We start from the raw sequence: 15,748 nt of genomic DNA, 5'->3' as shown, positions 1-15,748 counted from the left end.
GCGCAGCAAGTCCTTGAAGATGAGTATATCCGATACCGCAACAGTTGGATGCTGTCAAGCAGTATGACGCCGAGGCCGCCAGTACGAAAGAGGCTCGAGTCAGCTTACACTGTCTGTCGGGTGCGCCTGGGCTGCGGGACGAGCCGCGCGTATTGATAACTGGCTGAAATTCTTTCGAATATCTGGATTGATGAAGAAGAATTTCCGCTTTGGCGGTATAGCAATGACAAGGTTGATGTATGGTCTTGACGTTGACCTCTGGCTACGGGGCAAAACTGGTTGGCGGGCAGGCACTCTCGGCTTTTGCCCGGTTTCAACACTCGGCTTTTGCCCGTTCTCAGAGATAGCTAAATTAAGAAACAAAATATTAAGCGCCGTCTCATCTGGCTAGATTGAACTTGACTTACAATGTCACAGGACCCTGACCTCGCACGAGAGCATTAGCACTGTGTAGTCGGACAAAGCGATATGAACAATTTTGGGAAAGCTTTAAAAGACGGGCTTCAAATGGCCCAAAGTAGAAGAAATCTGGCAGCCAGTAAAGATATAAAAAAAAAAAAAAACAACGCAGACCAAAAACAGTACACACGCGGGAAAAACCGCTAGGTGCGAAACGAGGAAAAGGGTAACTGGCTCAACGAATTTATATGAAAAAAGATTAGGCCGTTGGCTCACAAGAGAGGGGAAAGCGGGCGACAGCCGCGAATTTATTCATCATCTACGAAAACTGCCAGAGACAACTATGCATGCATGGACGTGGAGTTTAGACAAGGGAGCCGAGCAAAAGGGGAGGGGTAATAAAAAGCGCCCAGCCAAGACGTTGCACCTCTTCTCGCGTGGCTGAGCCTTCCGGCCGGCGCATCGGACTTCGCTGCAAATGCACTCACTGGTCGTGGTTGCTCTGTTTCTGATGAATTGTTCTGTCAACGGCCAAGAAGATCACAGACACACACATACACACACACACATACATACTGTGATTGTGACACACAGGCCGCATCCTTGCTCGCCGGGGGGGCAAGTTCGCCGCGGGCACATGCCGGCACACAAATACCCCAAGAAGGGCTGTCCACGACTGTCATTTTCAACGGTTTTGTACTCGGCAGTAGCTTTTGTGGTGGATTCGCTACACATGGCATCCTGGCCTGGACGGCGACGCCGATGGCGTTGAAATGACCAAAACCTTGCCCAGTATTTTATGCCCATTCTCGGCTTGAAATGTTGAAGGGGCTGCTGCTTTTGCTGCCTGCAAAAGCCGGTGCAGACGCGACGCTGTCGATTTTCTGCTCCTCTATTCGTAGCTAATGCAGTCTCTTCCCTCCTTGCATCTCCGCTGTACCAGCGCCATCCCCCCCCCTTCCAAGACCTGCAGCATCCGTTGACCGTTGTTGCGCTTCTCCGGACGAAGAACTCTATTTAACATGGGGTATCTCGTACGGAGTAGAACGTCACGTTCAAATCATTTGGGGAGTGGAACGCCTCCTTGTACATCCGCCAGGGTTGAAGAGCATGTACTCGTTACCAAAATTTGACCACGCATGGATTCTGAAGCACTTCAGCTGATGCGTTCTTTTTTTCTCATCGTTCACATTAAAAAAAAATGGCCGCACAGCATTGGCAAATAATATGACGCAATACGGCCTCGAGCGCCCCCCGAGCGATAAGGTTGACAGCCAATATGTGTGTGAGCTTTCGAGAAAATCTGATAAGCGACGTGTTCCTAGCACAATGAGGGGAGGTTTGCCTTGTCGAGTCAACAAGTGTGGGATGGATGGTGCTTCAGTTTCAGACTGCCACTTTGAACCATGGTGCTATAGAAACGCCTCATGCCCCCTCCTTCGCGACCAAGTAGGAAGAGGGCTGAAGATTTGAGAGTCACAGGCTCCGAATCTCTTTGCCAGCACACACCCAACGTCACAGAGAGTCTTGCAGCTGACACGACAAATAAAAGGTGGCCTGAGAGATTTGCGGAATATCTCCGAGTGTCGCAGTTGAGCTGAGCAAGCCCAAGTTTTCCACGATGGTGCTCTCAGGCGAGGGTGCGCCATCATAGCTTACCCTGCACCTTTTTGCTGCGCGTTGACTGTCGCACCCACGACAACTTTAGGCGCACAAAAGTATTGCTCTCGTGTATTTTGTGCTCTGATTTTCTCAAGGCTATCTCTGTGACATGAACAGTTATTGTGCTTTGCCGCGCCAGCTTTCGACCAGCAGCCCAGCAGCTTCCAAGCATACTGGTCCGGGTAGTCACGGCATTCGGAAGAAAGGCGCCACGTATGACAAGAGAGCCTGAGCGCGACCAATGTGATACTGACAGCAATCGATTCACGTTTACTTCATATGTCAGACAGCAGCACACATGGCCACCACCACCACCAAAGTGTATACACGTAGTTCATGCAGCAGCCACATGCAAATACACACACACGAAATCAGAGCGTGGTTCCTCACCGAATTCGTCATTTGTTTTCTGCCGCGCAAAGAAAGCGCCAGACTATCGACTATAAAAGAGACAAGATAACTATGTCAAGGTTGAAGAGAAATCTCTGGAGATAAAAAAGGCAGCAGACGGGCGGACCACTCATGGTGACGGCGGGACAGAACCACGGCGACGCGAATGATTCAGGACCAACTGAAAAGAGACACGCTTCCAGAAACTCATTTCTCGTATTTTTCTCACAGTTCCAGAGCTTTATTAGTCCGAAGCGTAGTGGCTGCCAAGTTCGGAGAGATGGCTGTGCTCGTTTGACAAAAGAGATAGGTCATTATTAGCCGTGCCAAAGTACGCGTAGCGTTCAACGCAGGGGTTGCCCTCGAGAAACGCCATGGCTTTCTGAAGAAAAACAATTTCATCTTGGCTTGATCCTTCTTGTCCCTTGAACTATGTCAAAGGCAGTGTCAGTGAGCTGACAAATTGTTTTTTTCTTCATCAATAATCCCCTTTGGGGGGGGGCTTCACTGTACCTCTGTAACCCACACAGGCCGTCCGAGGGTGCAAATTTGGTTGACCCAGTTCTCAAAGTCGTGCTCGAGAGAGTTTGGATTGTACCAGTGGACGGGGATATAGTCAACATGGCAGCCCTGGCATTCGTTGAGAAACTTTGTGATCCAGTCCCAGCCGTCGTTGGAGACGGCAGGAGCACCAAGCCTCGCACGACCGGCGTATGGCTCCATGTACCGCCACCAGGCATCGACGGCTTCGCCAACGGTCATGGCGGCCTGGGGCAACGGTCGCTCAGGCTCATTGAATGCAAGTAGATGGGCGGTTCCCTGGGTCAGCCACTTGTTGACGCGGTCGTTCCAGACAATCTCGTGGCCGTGGCGGAGACTGTGAAGCATGGGGACATACTCGGCAAAGCTAATCTTGTTGTCGCCAATGTCGCTGTCCCAGTTGTACTGCCAGCGCACCTTGCTCTGGCCTCCATGAGGTGTGTTTTCGAACCCGGAAAGATCAAGGCCGTCGTTGCTAGCCAGGCCGCGCTTTCCAGGAGGATGATTAGTGGCAGTTGCCGCGCCAATGACGGGACAAAGTGCCAAAAGGTTGAACCAAATCATCTCGGAAACAGGAGTGTCCGTCGTTGATGAGTTTGTAGAAGAAAAAGTCAAGTACTCTGAAAGTTCTGGTAAACAAACTCCTCCCACGCAGCGAGTTGCAGTTCCCCTTTATGTACACGGTCTCCAGATGTCAGAGTATACAATGTTGTCTCGGCCATTATTCGAGACGAAGCCTTGCAAAAATGAGCACGACTTCTTTTTTTTTTGCCCTGCCTAGAAGACAATTATTCTTTCCTTGACGTTGCTTATAGAAAGTGCTTCAGTCAAGTAGAGTTAGAGCTGGTATCAGTACGCCCCGAGTCGACCTCGGTTGTGCCGTGTGGATAGCTTATCGGTCGGCCGCTTTAGTTACTGCAACGATTCTCTTCGATTGAACAAGATTAAGCAGCCAGTTTGTTGGTCGAATACTTACTTGTGAGGTACCCAGCATCAAAATGCGTGATGAAAGAGCCGTGCAGGAAGGGGAAAACAAATACGTAACTAGCTCCAAGATCAATCTGCGCCAATTTTGATATTTCTTGGAAAATTCCTCGACTACACCTGGGTGAAATAAAGTTTGGTGGGCAAAAAAAGACGTTGAAGACGCGTCGTGAATGTCACGAGGGCTAGACAACTACTTGCGCCCACAAGTAGACGGCTTTCAGCAGAAGTCAGAATTATAATGCACATGTAGATGAACCTGAAAATGAAATATGAGTATATTATGGAATATGAAAAGTTGAAGCCGCTGCGAAATCTTTTTGGAAAGATGACACTTATTCTCTTGGTTAAACCATTGAATCAAGGACAGGGTACAGAAATGTGCGGCAGCGGTGATGCGATTATGATTCGCTTAGCTAGGGTTTCTTCATGCACAGGATAAAAATTGTCCAGAGTCTCCTAATCCTCATAATCATATGGTTTGTTCAATAATTTGGTGCGACCTAGTACAAGAGGCTGGGCGCTTGTGGCCGGCGCTTCAAGCCATGGCCCCCAAATGAAAAGACAAGCTTTGTCGGAGATTTAAAGGCGCAAGTGGACATTATTACTCGCGCTGTTGATCAAACCACTTCAAGCAGAATAGTGACTAGATTTGCTTCACTGAAAATATAAGCGAAAATAAAAGCTATCGTGATTCGCTCAAGGTTCGGCGGGATTGTCAGCGCTCACATGTAAGATCCTGTCTTACCACGACAAGGCTCGCGCCACCACACAGCCTTGTCTGCGTGGGGTGGCGCTGAGCTAGTCAAATCCCCAACTTTCAGGCATTGCGATATTCAACATCATTCTACGTGTTGATGATAAAGTACATGCTGATCAGATGGATGGACATGTCGCTGGACATGGGCACAGGGAGAAATGGTACATCTTCTTGTCAACTTGAGACTTGAGTGTAAATAGATGTCCTATTTATATTTGAGACTTGTACTCGTGTCCCATTCGAGGCCACACGTCACACACGTCAGTGCTGTGCTCGCTTTTGTGCAGCCACCTTGGCTGGACGTGACACAGTTTTTGACCCATGCGTTCCTTTCCTATAATGACATGTTGATAACTTTTTACCTCCAAAGTCTTTAGAAAAGATCCATTGAAAGAGATGACTCTCCGTTTCTGCTGATGTTTGAATCCTAAAGACTGAACCAAAGTGGCGGCTGAGACAAGAGCCGATTGCCGCAAGGCCGCCCATTTCAGTTTATACAGGGCCTCTGGCGTGATTATTATGCATATCAAACATCACCTCCACCCCAGACGACACCCTAGATTATCCACTCGTTTCACATCCTGACACGACCTGAAGAATTTTCGCCTCGAATCTAAGAGGAAATAGGTCAACCGGCCTCCACAAATGGATCCCTCGTGGCTCAGTTGGCTAGAGCGTTGTAAGTAGCCGGATCCAAAAAGAGGTTCCACAACCCAAGTACTAACAATCATGGTCAGGGACTGTTAATCCAAAGGTCGGAAGTTCAAGCCTTCCCGGGGGAGTAAGATGTGTTTCTTTTTGTAATTTTTGCCTCTATAGATAGAACATCTCTTTGGTAGGGGTGCAGAAAGACGCCGTCCTGGGCAAGTCCTGAGGCATCATATCATGTGCCATTCTCTCACCTCGAAATCGTCTCTCTAAACCAGGTGGCGTATGGTGGGTCAAATTCGATCTTGCCTTTATTCAAAGGCACCGAATAACCCTCTTTACTTTTTGAGAGATATTTCTGCTGTGGTGCCAGTCATGGGTCCGGTTCCATGTTCAAATCCTAAGCGCCGGACAATTTTTTTGATCGAGGCGGGCCGCCTCGTCCTCAGAATGGTCAACGACCTGAATCGGCATATGGGCGCGTGCTACATCCAAGGTGAGACCATCAAAGACAAGCCCATACGAGCGGTACCGAAGCGGTAAGAATAGGGTTCCAGCCTTGCGAGGACCTCGCCCGTTGTGCCCCAACGGGCGAGGTCCGCCCGAGGCTGAAGCCTCGTACTTCAGCTAGGCTGAACCCGACGCCGGACATAAGAGGCTCCTGCTACACACGGATGCTGGAGCTTACAAACTTTGACAAATGTCAGGGTTCTCGAATGAGCCGGAACCATGTTTACGCCGAGTCCATAGCTTCGAGAAGGAACCGGCACTTTTCTTCCAGAAGAGCTTGGCGACAAGGCATACATGAATTTTCTTTCCTCTTTCGTCAGAGACCTCGTGGTGGGCAGTTCAGGCACCAGGATATAAGCTGGCGCTGGCATTCAGCATGCTAGTAGCATCGACCGAGATGTGTGCCACCATTCTGAATCAAGTAGTGGCTTCGCCATCTCACTTTATGCTTTTTGATCACATTTTGGGGGGCTTTGATGAAGATGGCAGGGCGCACATAGGCACTTGTACGCAAGGAGGGAGATGAAAGCTGGCGCTTGCGTGTATACACAAAAGTGTATACAGTTGGTAAAGTTTTATATGCATTTAGAAGCTTATCAATTGCGGTTGAGAGAAGCTCAAACTTGCAGAGTTACACACAGTCGCTAAGCCAAAATTGACCAAAGCACCTGGCATTCCCAGCGAAGCTATACCACCAGCAATCGACGGGTGAAGCAAAAGCCATCAGCATAATCTAGGAGGTTTATTAGAGAGAGAGAGAGAGAGAGAAAAGATGAAAATATCAAGGCCATGCATCACTAGTCTCGAAGAGACCGCTTTCTCCTGAGTTTATGCTCGATTTCGAGAGGAGTGGGATAATGCTTACCTTTTTGAGGTGAACCGAAATGGCCCCGACTATTGTTGCTTTCGTGGCTGCATATCTACTTTTTGGTAAACACGGGCTAATTGAAAAAAAAAAAAAAGAAAAAGAAAAAAAGAAACGGTGGATTTTCTGCATACCAGAAAAATAAAATAAAAAAAAACTTGTTCACTTGCGAAGCTTGCCCCAGGAAACAATGACGTCGCCAGCATCGGCGTAGATTGGTTCATGACGGACGGGAGCCGCATCGACAACAGTGATGGCTGCGACAAGGACCACGTAAATGTAGACGAGAGTGTTCATATTGGCAGATTAAAAAAGTGATGACTGAGAGTGTTTGGCAGTTTGGAGGAATAAATTTGTGTGTTTTGACTGGAATGATGGAATATAGACGGTGACTTGTTCTACTTTTTATAACAGCTTCCCCCCTCCCTTCCAACGCCGCAAGGCTTCCCGATTTGTGATTTTACTTTCGTGATGCAGTCACATCCGCCCAAGGCTTGCTCGAGCCATGTAGCTGAATAGGGTAGTGTCTGTGTGAGTAATGGATGTTGCGGCCAAGTCTCAGACCTTTTGTGCGACACGGAACCGTTCATGATCACGTCCGGACCAACTGTCTAAGCCAAACCAACCACCAATAACTAAATAGTCACATACGCGCATCTTGCGACTTGCGAGGGTTTTCTTTCACAGAGAGTAGAGCAACTGATTCTATATCTAGCAGTGTGTTTAATGCTTTCCTTTTGTCAATATGAAAGCGATTACAGCGGGTAGCGCTTGATCGGCTGATGTGACATTTCGGGCAAAGTAAAGTTTACTGCGCTTACTCGGAGCCCCAACAAGCCCACGGCAAAGCAGGCGGACCATTTACTCCCCCCCCCCGTAGGATGATTTCCCAGGCAGCAAAGTTGTGAGATGCGGCATGCGCGTGCGCATAGAGTAAGAACTAAGAAAAAAGTGTTTCGGAGAATTCTTGTATGAATGATGGGCCCGACCGGACGTCGCCGGCGGGAGACAAGGCGCATTCCTTGTCCGAATAAGCAAGGTTTTTAGCGTAGCCTTGTGCCCAAGGTGGTGGTGGTGGTAGTGGTGGTCACGAGCTGAGCAAAGTACAGGATAGAGACTAAAAATATCTAGGACTCGTGGGATTTTAAAGTAAAAAGGGAGAATTTTAGCTCTTGACTATTCTTTCATTGAAGTCGTTGAAGAAAAAAAAAAGGAGACATTGTTGAATACAAAAATGCAAAAGACTTGCAGACTGCCGACAGAGTTCAAGGACGCGGATGAATCGCCGCTCTTGCCTGATTCGGAAGTAGCCAGTTTCAAAAGAAGAGCCATCATGAGTGTTGGGAGCAAAGCATTGAGTTTGTCAATCTTGTTGAATCTATCATTTGCCCTATACTTGAGCTTTTTCTGTTTCCCACTCTCTCAATCCCAATCGCGTGGTCGGTTCATGGACCTTGGATTATACTGTACGTTGACTTATATGCAAAGGGACTCTGATGATTATGAAAGAAATTGTGTGTACGAGCATACTAAAAAAAAAATTTGTACCCAGCGCCGGCTTCGGAACATGTTGAACATGTACCCTACGTGTTCAAAATGGCTTTTCTCGACGATATAAGCCCCTACCAAGGGTGGCCGGATGACGAAAAGGATCGACTGTGGCAAGACATGTACAGCAGTGAGCACGAAAATGAGAAAGAAAAAGCTCTTCTACTCTGACGGTAGCATACTAATTAGCTGTAGAGGGAATGGCTGTTCGGATTGATGAGGACTCTGCCAGCAGACTCATCAACAAGACGGAGCACGCTCCGGTAGCTGGCATGGAGGATGATTACGTTGTTGGACTCGACGTATTTCACCAATTGCACTGCCTAGTCAGTTCGTCCCTCCCAAATTTGATAGTTAGGCGGCTAACAAGGTACTAGAATATGATTCGGCAGTCCATTTACCCCAAGCGCTACAATTCATCCATTATCCGGCAAGACGGAACGATTGACTTTTTGGCTTGGTCACATCTAGGTACATTATCCAGAACAAGACCGCTCGCGCCCCCCAAGACCCTTGCAATCCAAAAACAAGGCTCTTGCTTTTTTTTTTTTTTTTCTCTCGCTGACTATTTTGGGCTTGTAGATCACTGCATAGAAGCGATACGCGAGTCGCTTACCTGCTCCGCCGACGTCAGCGCCGTCCCGTACCGGTGGCATCCAGAGACCAAAATCGCCGAGCCGGACATTCGGAGCGTGCACGTGTGCCGCAACTTTACAAAGATTCGCGACTGGGCGTTTGAGCGGTTCGTGCCCATGACGAGCAAGAGGATGCACGTCGAGGACGGCATCGTCGTGGATTATTCCGGCGCCGGGCGAGACCCGGAGCTGGTCCTGGCACAGAAATTGGCTAATCCGGGCGCGCACTGGAACAAGACGGTGCATGATTTGTAGCTGGGATATATGCACAGATGATTTTTTTTCTTTTTTTTTTTTTTGAAAAAGAAAAAAAAAATCTTTCAATCGTGTCTTGGCCGTTCATTCTAACAATCATAACCATGACATGACTGCCCGTGTTAGTGCCCCTGCTGCTCTTGTTAGTGCCTCTGCTGCTCTAATAACTATAGATTTGCAAATAGATGCCGAAGCTCCCCAAACGTGGCCACTCTTGGTGCTAGCCACTTTGGGGATGACATTGTTTGCCTTTTGATGGCGCATAAGCTTGACTTTTTGTATGCCGACCGGTGTGCAGGCATCTTGCCGCATAGGCCACCCGGTGACTATAGTTTGCGTGTTTGTTTTCGTGGGAAATCTAGAAATCTAGAAGCCTAGCCTTTCAAAGATTTGCGTTTCCCGATTTAGCTAATTTTGCACACCGTCTGAGTAAAGACTCTTTTTAAAAATTCAAGCCACGGTGGGGGAATCTCATCAGGTTGATATCGAATGTTTTAACCCGCAGCAGTGAGAATGACCAAAGACGCTTCCGGGGCCTGTTACACTCTGAGAGACTATCGAGTAATGCTTTCTCATGTCTTTGTTGTTGAATCAAAATCCCCGAGACATAAGAGGCACTATAACTTGGGCCTCTTGAGCAAGGGGCATTCTGTGCCAACAGGCTACGGGTCTTGCCGTCGGCGCAAGGGGCTGCAACCGGCAACCTGCATTCAGCCTCGTATGAGAGACTTTTCGGTACCATACTCGCAGGCGCATCGGGCACGAAAAAGAGATGCAAACGCAGATTCAAGGTGGGCGTAGCTGAGAGACTAAACGTCTTTGATCACTTCTCGACATTGACAATGAATCGGCGAGAGACGGCACACGATGGTTGGTATAGCCCGAACAATCAACGGAATGTTCATCCTGGGAAAAAAGAAAAGAATCACGTAAAAGATTTTTAATAAAGATACAAAGACAAATATGTCTACAAAGACAAAAATGTCTTTCAGCAAAGACCATCTGGTAATCCAACATGTATCGGGGCTGTCACGTAGTACCCCAGAGTCGGCTGCAGCCTTTTGCAGTTCGTGTACCCTTAACTAGCACCCGCAGACGACCAGTATGCATAGCATATAGCATTTGCTCCGACGATCAGGAGCGAAAAAATCGTCTGAGCCTGGTCATCTGTCGTGCAGAAAGCAACCAAGTTCGTCGGGTTGTTGTTCAACCGCCCCCGCGGGAGGCTGCCTTTCTTTGATTAGAAAGCAGGCGTGTCGGTGCATCTTCTTGACAGTTATCGGAGAGGCCGAACGACTATCAAGACGAAAAGAGCCCGTTTTTAGCCCCCCCCGCCCGTTCTGAAACAAGACCACCTTTGGGAAGACAGAAGATGATGGATGTTGGAGAAACTGAAGCAGGAATGATACAGTGATGAACCGTCGTCTGTCTGTCTGTTGCTCGCACTCTGACTGGTGGGAAAAAAGGGCGACCTAGGGTCAAGATTCTGACCCGAGAGCAGTCTTGCGGCACGTTGGATAGATGTGGCAGGCCAGGGGATAATGATAAGCATAATGTAGTCCCCTAGCCGCACAAGCCTCCTTTCGCTTATTGACTCTTTCTGGAACGACGATTCTTCCTCTCTTTTCGTTTTTTTCCCTTCTTTTCTTTTTTCTTGGGCTGATGAGCTCCCCCGCAGACGGGTAGCCGCATGCCCTGGCTCGCAGCCACCACATCTTGGGAGAAGGGGGAGGGGCAGCAACGGATAAAAGGAGAGGAAACTTTATGCTTCTTATATGCAGAGAGAGCTCACCGAGATGGATTGATTGCTAGTTTGTTCGCGGCGTTTCAGTGCATTGCCGTCGTGCTGCCGTCGATCGTCGCTGCAGGTTGTAGTGGCTTGCAGTGAGTCTCGCCGCGCAATAACAGTATAACATGAATTTTTTCTTTTAAAAAAAGGAAATTTAATTAAAAAAGGTTTTCTCTGTTTGCCGGACCGAGTCTTTGAAGATGAGTGGAAGGAATTCTGCGGGTTTGATATGCTTTGTGCGACGTTACTCAATGGGTAACTAGGTAGGCGTGTCGATCGTTGGTCATGCTTCCCTTGTCCACTATATCTATCTGATTGGCTACGAGAACGTAAAAGGGCGTTCTCAGCTCATCTTAATGGAATTGATCCTCACACGGCAAGGACGGATAAAGGACCAATCCCGCCTACGATGCTCCATTCTCAGCATCAAAGGGCTGATGGGCCACCCTTGTCCATCGCAAGTCTTTTGGCAAGGTAATAACTAAAGGCCAGAGTGGCCATGGCTCTGGGGCTTCGGGAAACCGCAGCAGCAGTAGTGGGGGGTTTGAACGAGATTGAACGAGAACGGCAGACTGTGCCTGCAGTATTCCTCATGTAAACGGGGGAAACGAGGCCGACTGACTGTATTAGCCACAGGCCCATCATCAACTCTGAGCCGAATCAATAAAAGGCTCGGATATCCCCCCTCGAAAGACTCGTTGTAATCTTTGTTTGATAGAATCTCCAAGGAAACCATCTTCTATTTCTTCATTCTGCTTCTGTATGTTATCCGTCCCAGCTCAGCGCGCAGTTTCTTTAAAACCCCCCTCGCCCAAAGACACTTACAGCTTGAACCCCTTCCCTATTGCTTTCCTTCTTGGCACTTTGAATCATTCTCATACTCACCACTATGGATTTTCGTCTTGAGCAACTCAATTCTGGACCCGATGGTGCTCACATTCTCGCCTCTTGGATCGGCATGCTCTTCTCCCTGTCCATCGACGTCGACTCCATACCCGCCCACTCCGCCCACGACACGCCCTCGCAGCGAATGTGCCGTCTTGTACAGTGCCTACGAGCTCCCGATATTACCGACGACGAATACGATGCGGTATCGCAGGATCTCTTCCAGCGCATCATCCGCGCGGGCGACCAGCTGCTCCGCGAAATCGTCATTCACTACCGCACCCGTCCCGTGTCGCCGCGCCTCGACGACCATCTCTTTCTCCCGATTCCCCTCTTATGCATGGTCGACTCTGACGACTACGACTCTGACGACTCTGACGACTCTGACAGTATTCATAGCGACGGCAGAGGTGGGAGCGCGGGCCGACTGGGTTTTGCGAGCCGTCTCAGCAAGTACTTTCCCCAAGAGGTCAAGCACGCACATCCAGGCGCCGACATTCTGCCCTTTGACATTGACCCGGACCTGCCCGACTACCACGTCGACCAAGTCCACGTCCTGGAGACGCTGGTGCACGATCCGCTCGTGGACCACGTTGCCTGCCGGGTGCTCGTCGACGGCGAGCAGCTCTTTTGCAAGGCCGAGCGCGGCGGCGTCGCCTTTGGCGACTCGGTCGTGGGCCGCGACTTTCGCACCATGCTCGAGCTGCGCGCCGCTCTCGGCAACCACCTCAGGCAGCAGCAGCAGCAGCAGCAGCCAGATCAACACGGCGAGGAAGCGGAAACGGCGGAGACGGCGGAGACGGCGGCGGAGAAGCAGCAGCAGCGGCTGCGCGTGCCAAGCCTGCGCGGCGTCCTCCGTCACCCGACAGAAGGTCACGTCATCGGCTTCCTCCGCGACTGGGTGCCCGGCGCGAGCCTCAACTCGTACGAAATGGCCGAACTGCCCGCGGAGCTGCGCGGCGAGTGGGACGCCAAGGTGGCCCGGACGCTGGCGGAGCTGCACCGGCTCGGCGTCTACTGGGGCGCGGCGGAGAATGAGAGCGTCATCATCGATCCGCACGGCGAGCCCTGGCTGGTGGACTTTGGCGCCAAGGTCAACCTGGGCCTGAAGCGCGAGGAAGGGGACCGTGAAGAGGGCGACTGGCTCGACTACGACTCCATCTATCATTATCTGGAAGTGAGAGACGAGGCAGCCGTGTCTGACGGTGGTTCGGATAAAGGTGATTTTGAGATTGACGTGGTGCTGGGAGAGAAACTACGACTTTGGAATTTACACACATGGAAATGATTGCTTTTTTGCAAGGTAGCCGTTTTGGTGTTTTTATTTGGTTCATCATGTAATTGGAAAATAGAATTGCTAGCCAGAATCAACTGTTGACCCAAAAACTCTATGCATGTTATTACAACGCTTATAATAAAAAAAAGTGCGCTATGGTACGCTTCTCCCTAAAATGTAGTCTAAACATTCGTTTCTATCATTTATACAGCAGCATGCTCCTTTGGCTGCGAAGAGTTCGCATCGGTAGGTTCATATCCAGGAAAATGATGACGTCTCTTGAGCTCATCCAGGAGCTTTCCAGCGGGATAGTCGCTCTCCATGCTGTCATGATCACAGCACGGCGAGTGTTTGATGGGGAGCAGCCACTCCCACGGCGAGTGGCCCATGACTGCGGTCCAATTGCGGGCAAAGCCCAAGTCCCAGGGGTTCTCGCGCGATTCTACCCGCAAAACCGCAAATTTGCGCTGCGCCCGCACGTCTCGACTGGCAACGGCGCCCGTCTGCATCGCAGGCACTGACTCGGAAGCATTAGGGGGGCTGGCGGTGGTGGCTGGCTCGTCAGCGCCCGCTGTAGGTGGTGGTGGTGGTGGTGGCGGAGCGACGAGGCTGGGCTGCTCTAGCGGGTAGACAATGGTTGGATAGTAGTTCGACGGGGGCGATTCGAGAGGGAGGTTGACGGCAAGGTACGAGATGCGCGTGCGTGAAAACATGTCAATGTTGGTCATGTTGGTGAGGATATAACGCAGCGAGGTCAGGGCCATGCCGCCGCTGAAGAGCAGGAAAAAGGCCGACAGGACCAAACCCGCGACGACCCAGCCGTCTGGGTTTGGTCGCTCACTAGACTGCTGGCTTAGGGTGTAAGCTGTGATTGCGAGGGTAACGATGCAGTATAGGGCGCAGTAGAATGTAAATTGCGCGAAAAAGTTGAATGCTGGGCACCGCGTCAGTGAATCCTTGCTATTTTGCCTTGCCATCTGGCTCCGACTCACAGGTTTCCGACACCATTCCTCCGACCCAAGGACAAAGATGGTCCATCTTGCGAACGCAGCGCCCAAGTTCGCTCGAATGATGCGCGCGGTCGGGCTTCCACTGGCGACAGCCAGAGCACCATTTTGGACGGCCGTCGGCCTCGCAGACAAACACGTCTTTGCTGTAAAAGTTTTCCAGTCCGGGACTGTCCGGATTCATGTCGACCGGTGTCCACGACTGAGCTTCAACATCTGGGTCATCTCCGCGCCGCCGTCTGCGTCGTCGTCTCGGGGGCGGCGGAGGCTGCTTCTCGTTGGCATCGTCTGCTTGGCCATTGACGAGCGGCACCAAGCCCGGATCGCGGACAACAGCGACAAAGGTTCGCAGATACGCCGCAATCATGATGAAGAATATGATAAAGTACAAGACAATCATCCCAGACGCGAAACCAGCCCGACCTTTGTCGTAAATGTAATACTGTACTGCAGCGTCATGGTAAGCTAGATAGACAAAAGACGGCCCGGCCAGCGATGCTACGCACCACATATGTGCCCGACGGCGATGTATGTCGCCACGACAAAAGCACATAGAATGAATATCGGAATCAAACGAATGGCTATGCGAGTCGACGCTCGATTGCTGGACGAGCGAGCCATGACGGCATTGGCACGCCCCGTCTGGCGTCCGGACGAAAGTGGTTTTGGAGCGAGGCGGTCGTCGGTGTTGGGACTGGTGGCAGGCAGAAGCTAATAATTCAATGTCAAAAATGAGAGGACGGTCGGTAAGCGATTCGCGCGCGATGCGCTGTCGTTCCAATATAGCGCTGATGATGCAAAGACAAAGGAGGTCCTTGAGCGCAGCGGCTGTGCAACGGCCAGCCAACGTCAGCGACCCATTGCGCCCGCCCATGATGCCGCTTAATTAGTGGGCCGTATCGAGTAGTCCGACCAGTGGCATAAATTGTATAAAACTTGCACAAAACTTGCATGTTGAAATTACATGCCAATACATTTGATAATTCAGCTTGGCTAGGCATTGGTCTATTGTTTTGCGGTGTCATTGTGCGCTGTTGGCTGTTGCGGCTCTAATTAGCTGTAGCGTCGCCGACACGGTGTAAGTCATATCATAAAGTGTGTTCGTCGCAGGAGAACTCATCTTCTTTTATATTTCAATCAATTCAAAATACTCACAGATTCATCGAGAATATTAGATACCGTGCATGCTCTTGATCTCGTTCATGATAGCTTCAGCAACTCTCGCTGCGAGTCCAATTCTCTCTCTACATGTGATAAGAGAGCCAAGGTTGGCACCCGAGCAACACACCGTACAGGTAGGTAATGCGATCTCTTCTAAACTGCTTCCATTGGTACACGAAAAAAATTCATCCCTACAAAACCCGTGTTCATGCTCTTGGCCACCTGCGACTACAAATCCCAAAGCTACATTTACATTTTAAATAGAACGCCCGACAACAGCACACTACATACGTCAAAGATCAACAATGCGAGCAGAAGCCTGGAAAACTGCTAGCGCGACTATCTCGGCATGTAAGCCGAGCGACGCTCTTGCACGATCATCTCTATAGAGCTGCAGCGCAACGCGCATAGAAAGCCAAAAACAAATAGAAGGT

General features: G+C 50.1%; 4 protein-coding genes across 4 annotated transcripts; 2 read left to right on the top strand and 2 right to left on the bottom strand.

Annotated features, from left to right (window-relative positions):
• Positions 1–2,695: 2,695 nt before the first annotated feature.
• On the bottom strand, positions 2,696–3,555 carry BBA_07707 (cell wall protein Asl1, O-glucosyl hydrolase; the record flags this gene model as incomplete). Its single annotated transcript, XM_008602804.1, has 2 exons — positions 2,696–2,881; positions 2,965–3,555. The coding sequence occupies 2 exons, from the start codon at positions 3,553–3,555 to the stop codon at positions 2,696–2,698; spliced, it is 777 nt and encodes a 258-aa protein (XP_008601026.1).
• Positions 3,556–8,354: 4,799 nt separating this feature from the next.
• BBA_07706 (tat pathway signal sequence) lies at positions 8,355–9,196 on the top strand (the record flags this gene model as incomplete). The annotated part of the gene is made up of 4 exons (XM_008602803.1): positions 8,355–8,436; positions 8,502–8,632; positions 8,684–8,777; positions 8,889–9,196. The coding sequence occupies 4 exons, from the start codon at positions 8,355–8,357 to the stop codon at positions 9,194–9,196; spliced, it is 615 nt and encodes a 204-aa protein (XP_008601025.1).
• Positions 9,197–11,874: 2,678 nt separating this feature from the next.
• On the top strand, positions 11,875–13,158 carry BBA_07705 (uncharacterized protein; the record flags this gene model as incomplete). The annotated part of the gene is made up of 1 exon (XM_008602802.1): positions 11,875–13,158. The coding sequence occupies one exon, from the start codon at positions 11,875–11,877 to the stop codon at positions 13,156–13,158; it is 1,284 nt and encodes a 427-aa protein (XP_008601024.1).
• A 191-nt stretch (positions 13,159–13,349) lies between these two features.
• BBA_07704 (DHHC zinc finger domain-containing protein) lies at positions 13,350–14,520 on the bottom strand (the record flags this gene model as incomplete). The annotated part of the gene is made up of 2 exons (XM_008602801.1): positions 13,350–14,080; positions 14,139–14,520. 2 exons carry the CDS (start codon positions 14,518–14,520, stop codon positions 13,350–13,352), a joined length of 1,113 nt encoding a protein of 370 aa, XP_008601023.1.
• Between the last annotated feature and the right edge of the window lie 1,228 nt (positions 14,521–15,748).

This window comes from Beauveria bassiana (genome assembly GCF_000280675.1).
Source record: "Beauveria bassiana ARSEF 2860 unplaced genomic scaffold BBA_S00027, whole genome shotgun sequence".
Taxonomy (NCBI): domain Eukaryota; kingdom Fungi; phylum Ascomycota; class Sordariomycetes; order Hypocreales; family Cordycipitaceae; genus Beauveria; species Beauveria bassiana.
The sequence above is the reverse complement of the archived record's forward strand: the minus strand, read 5'-3'. Positions and strand labels throughout refer to the sequence as shown.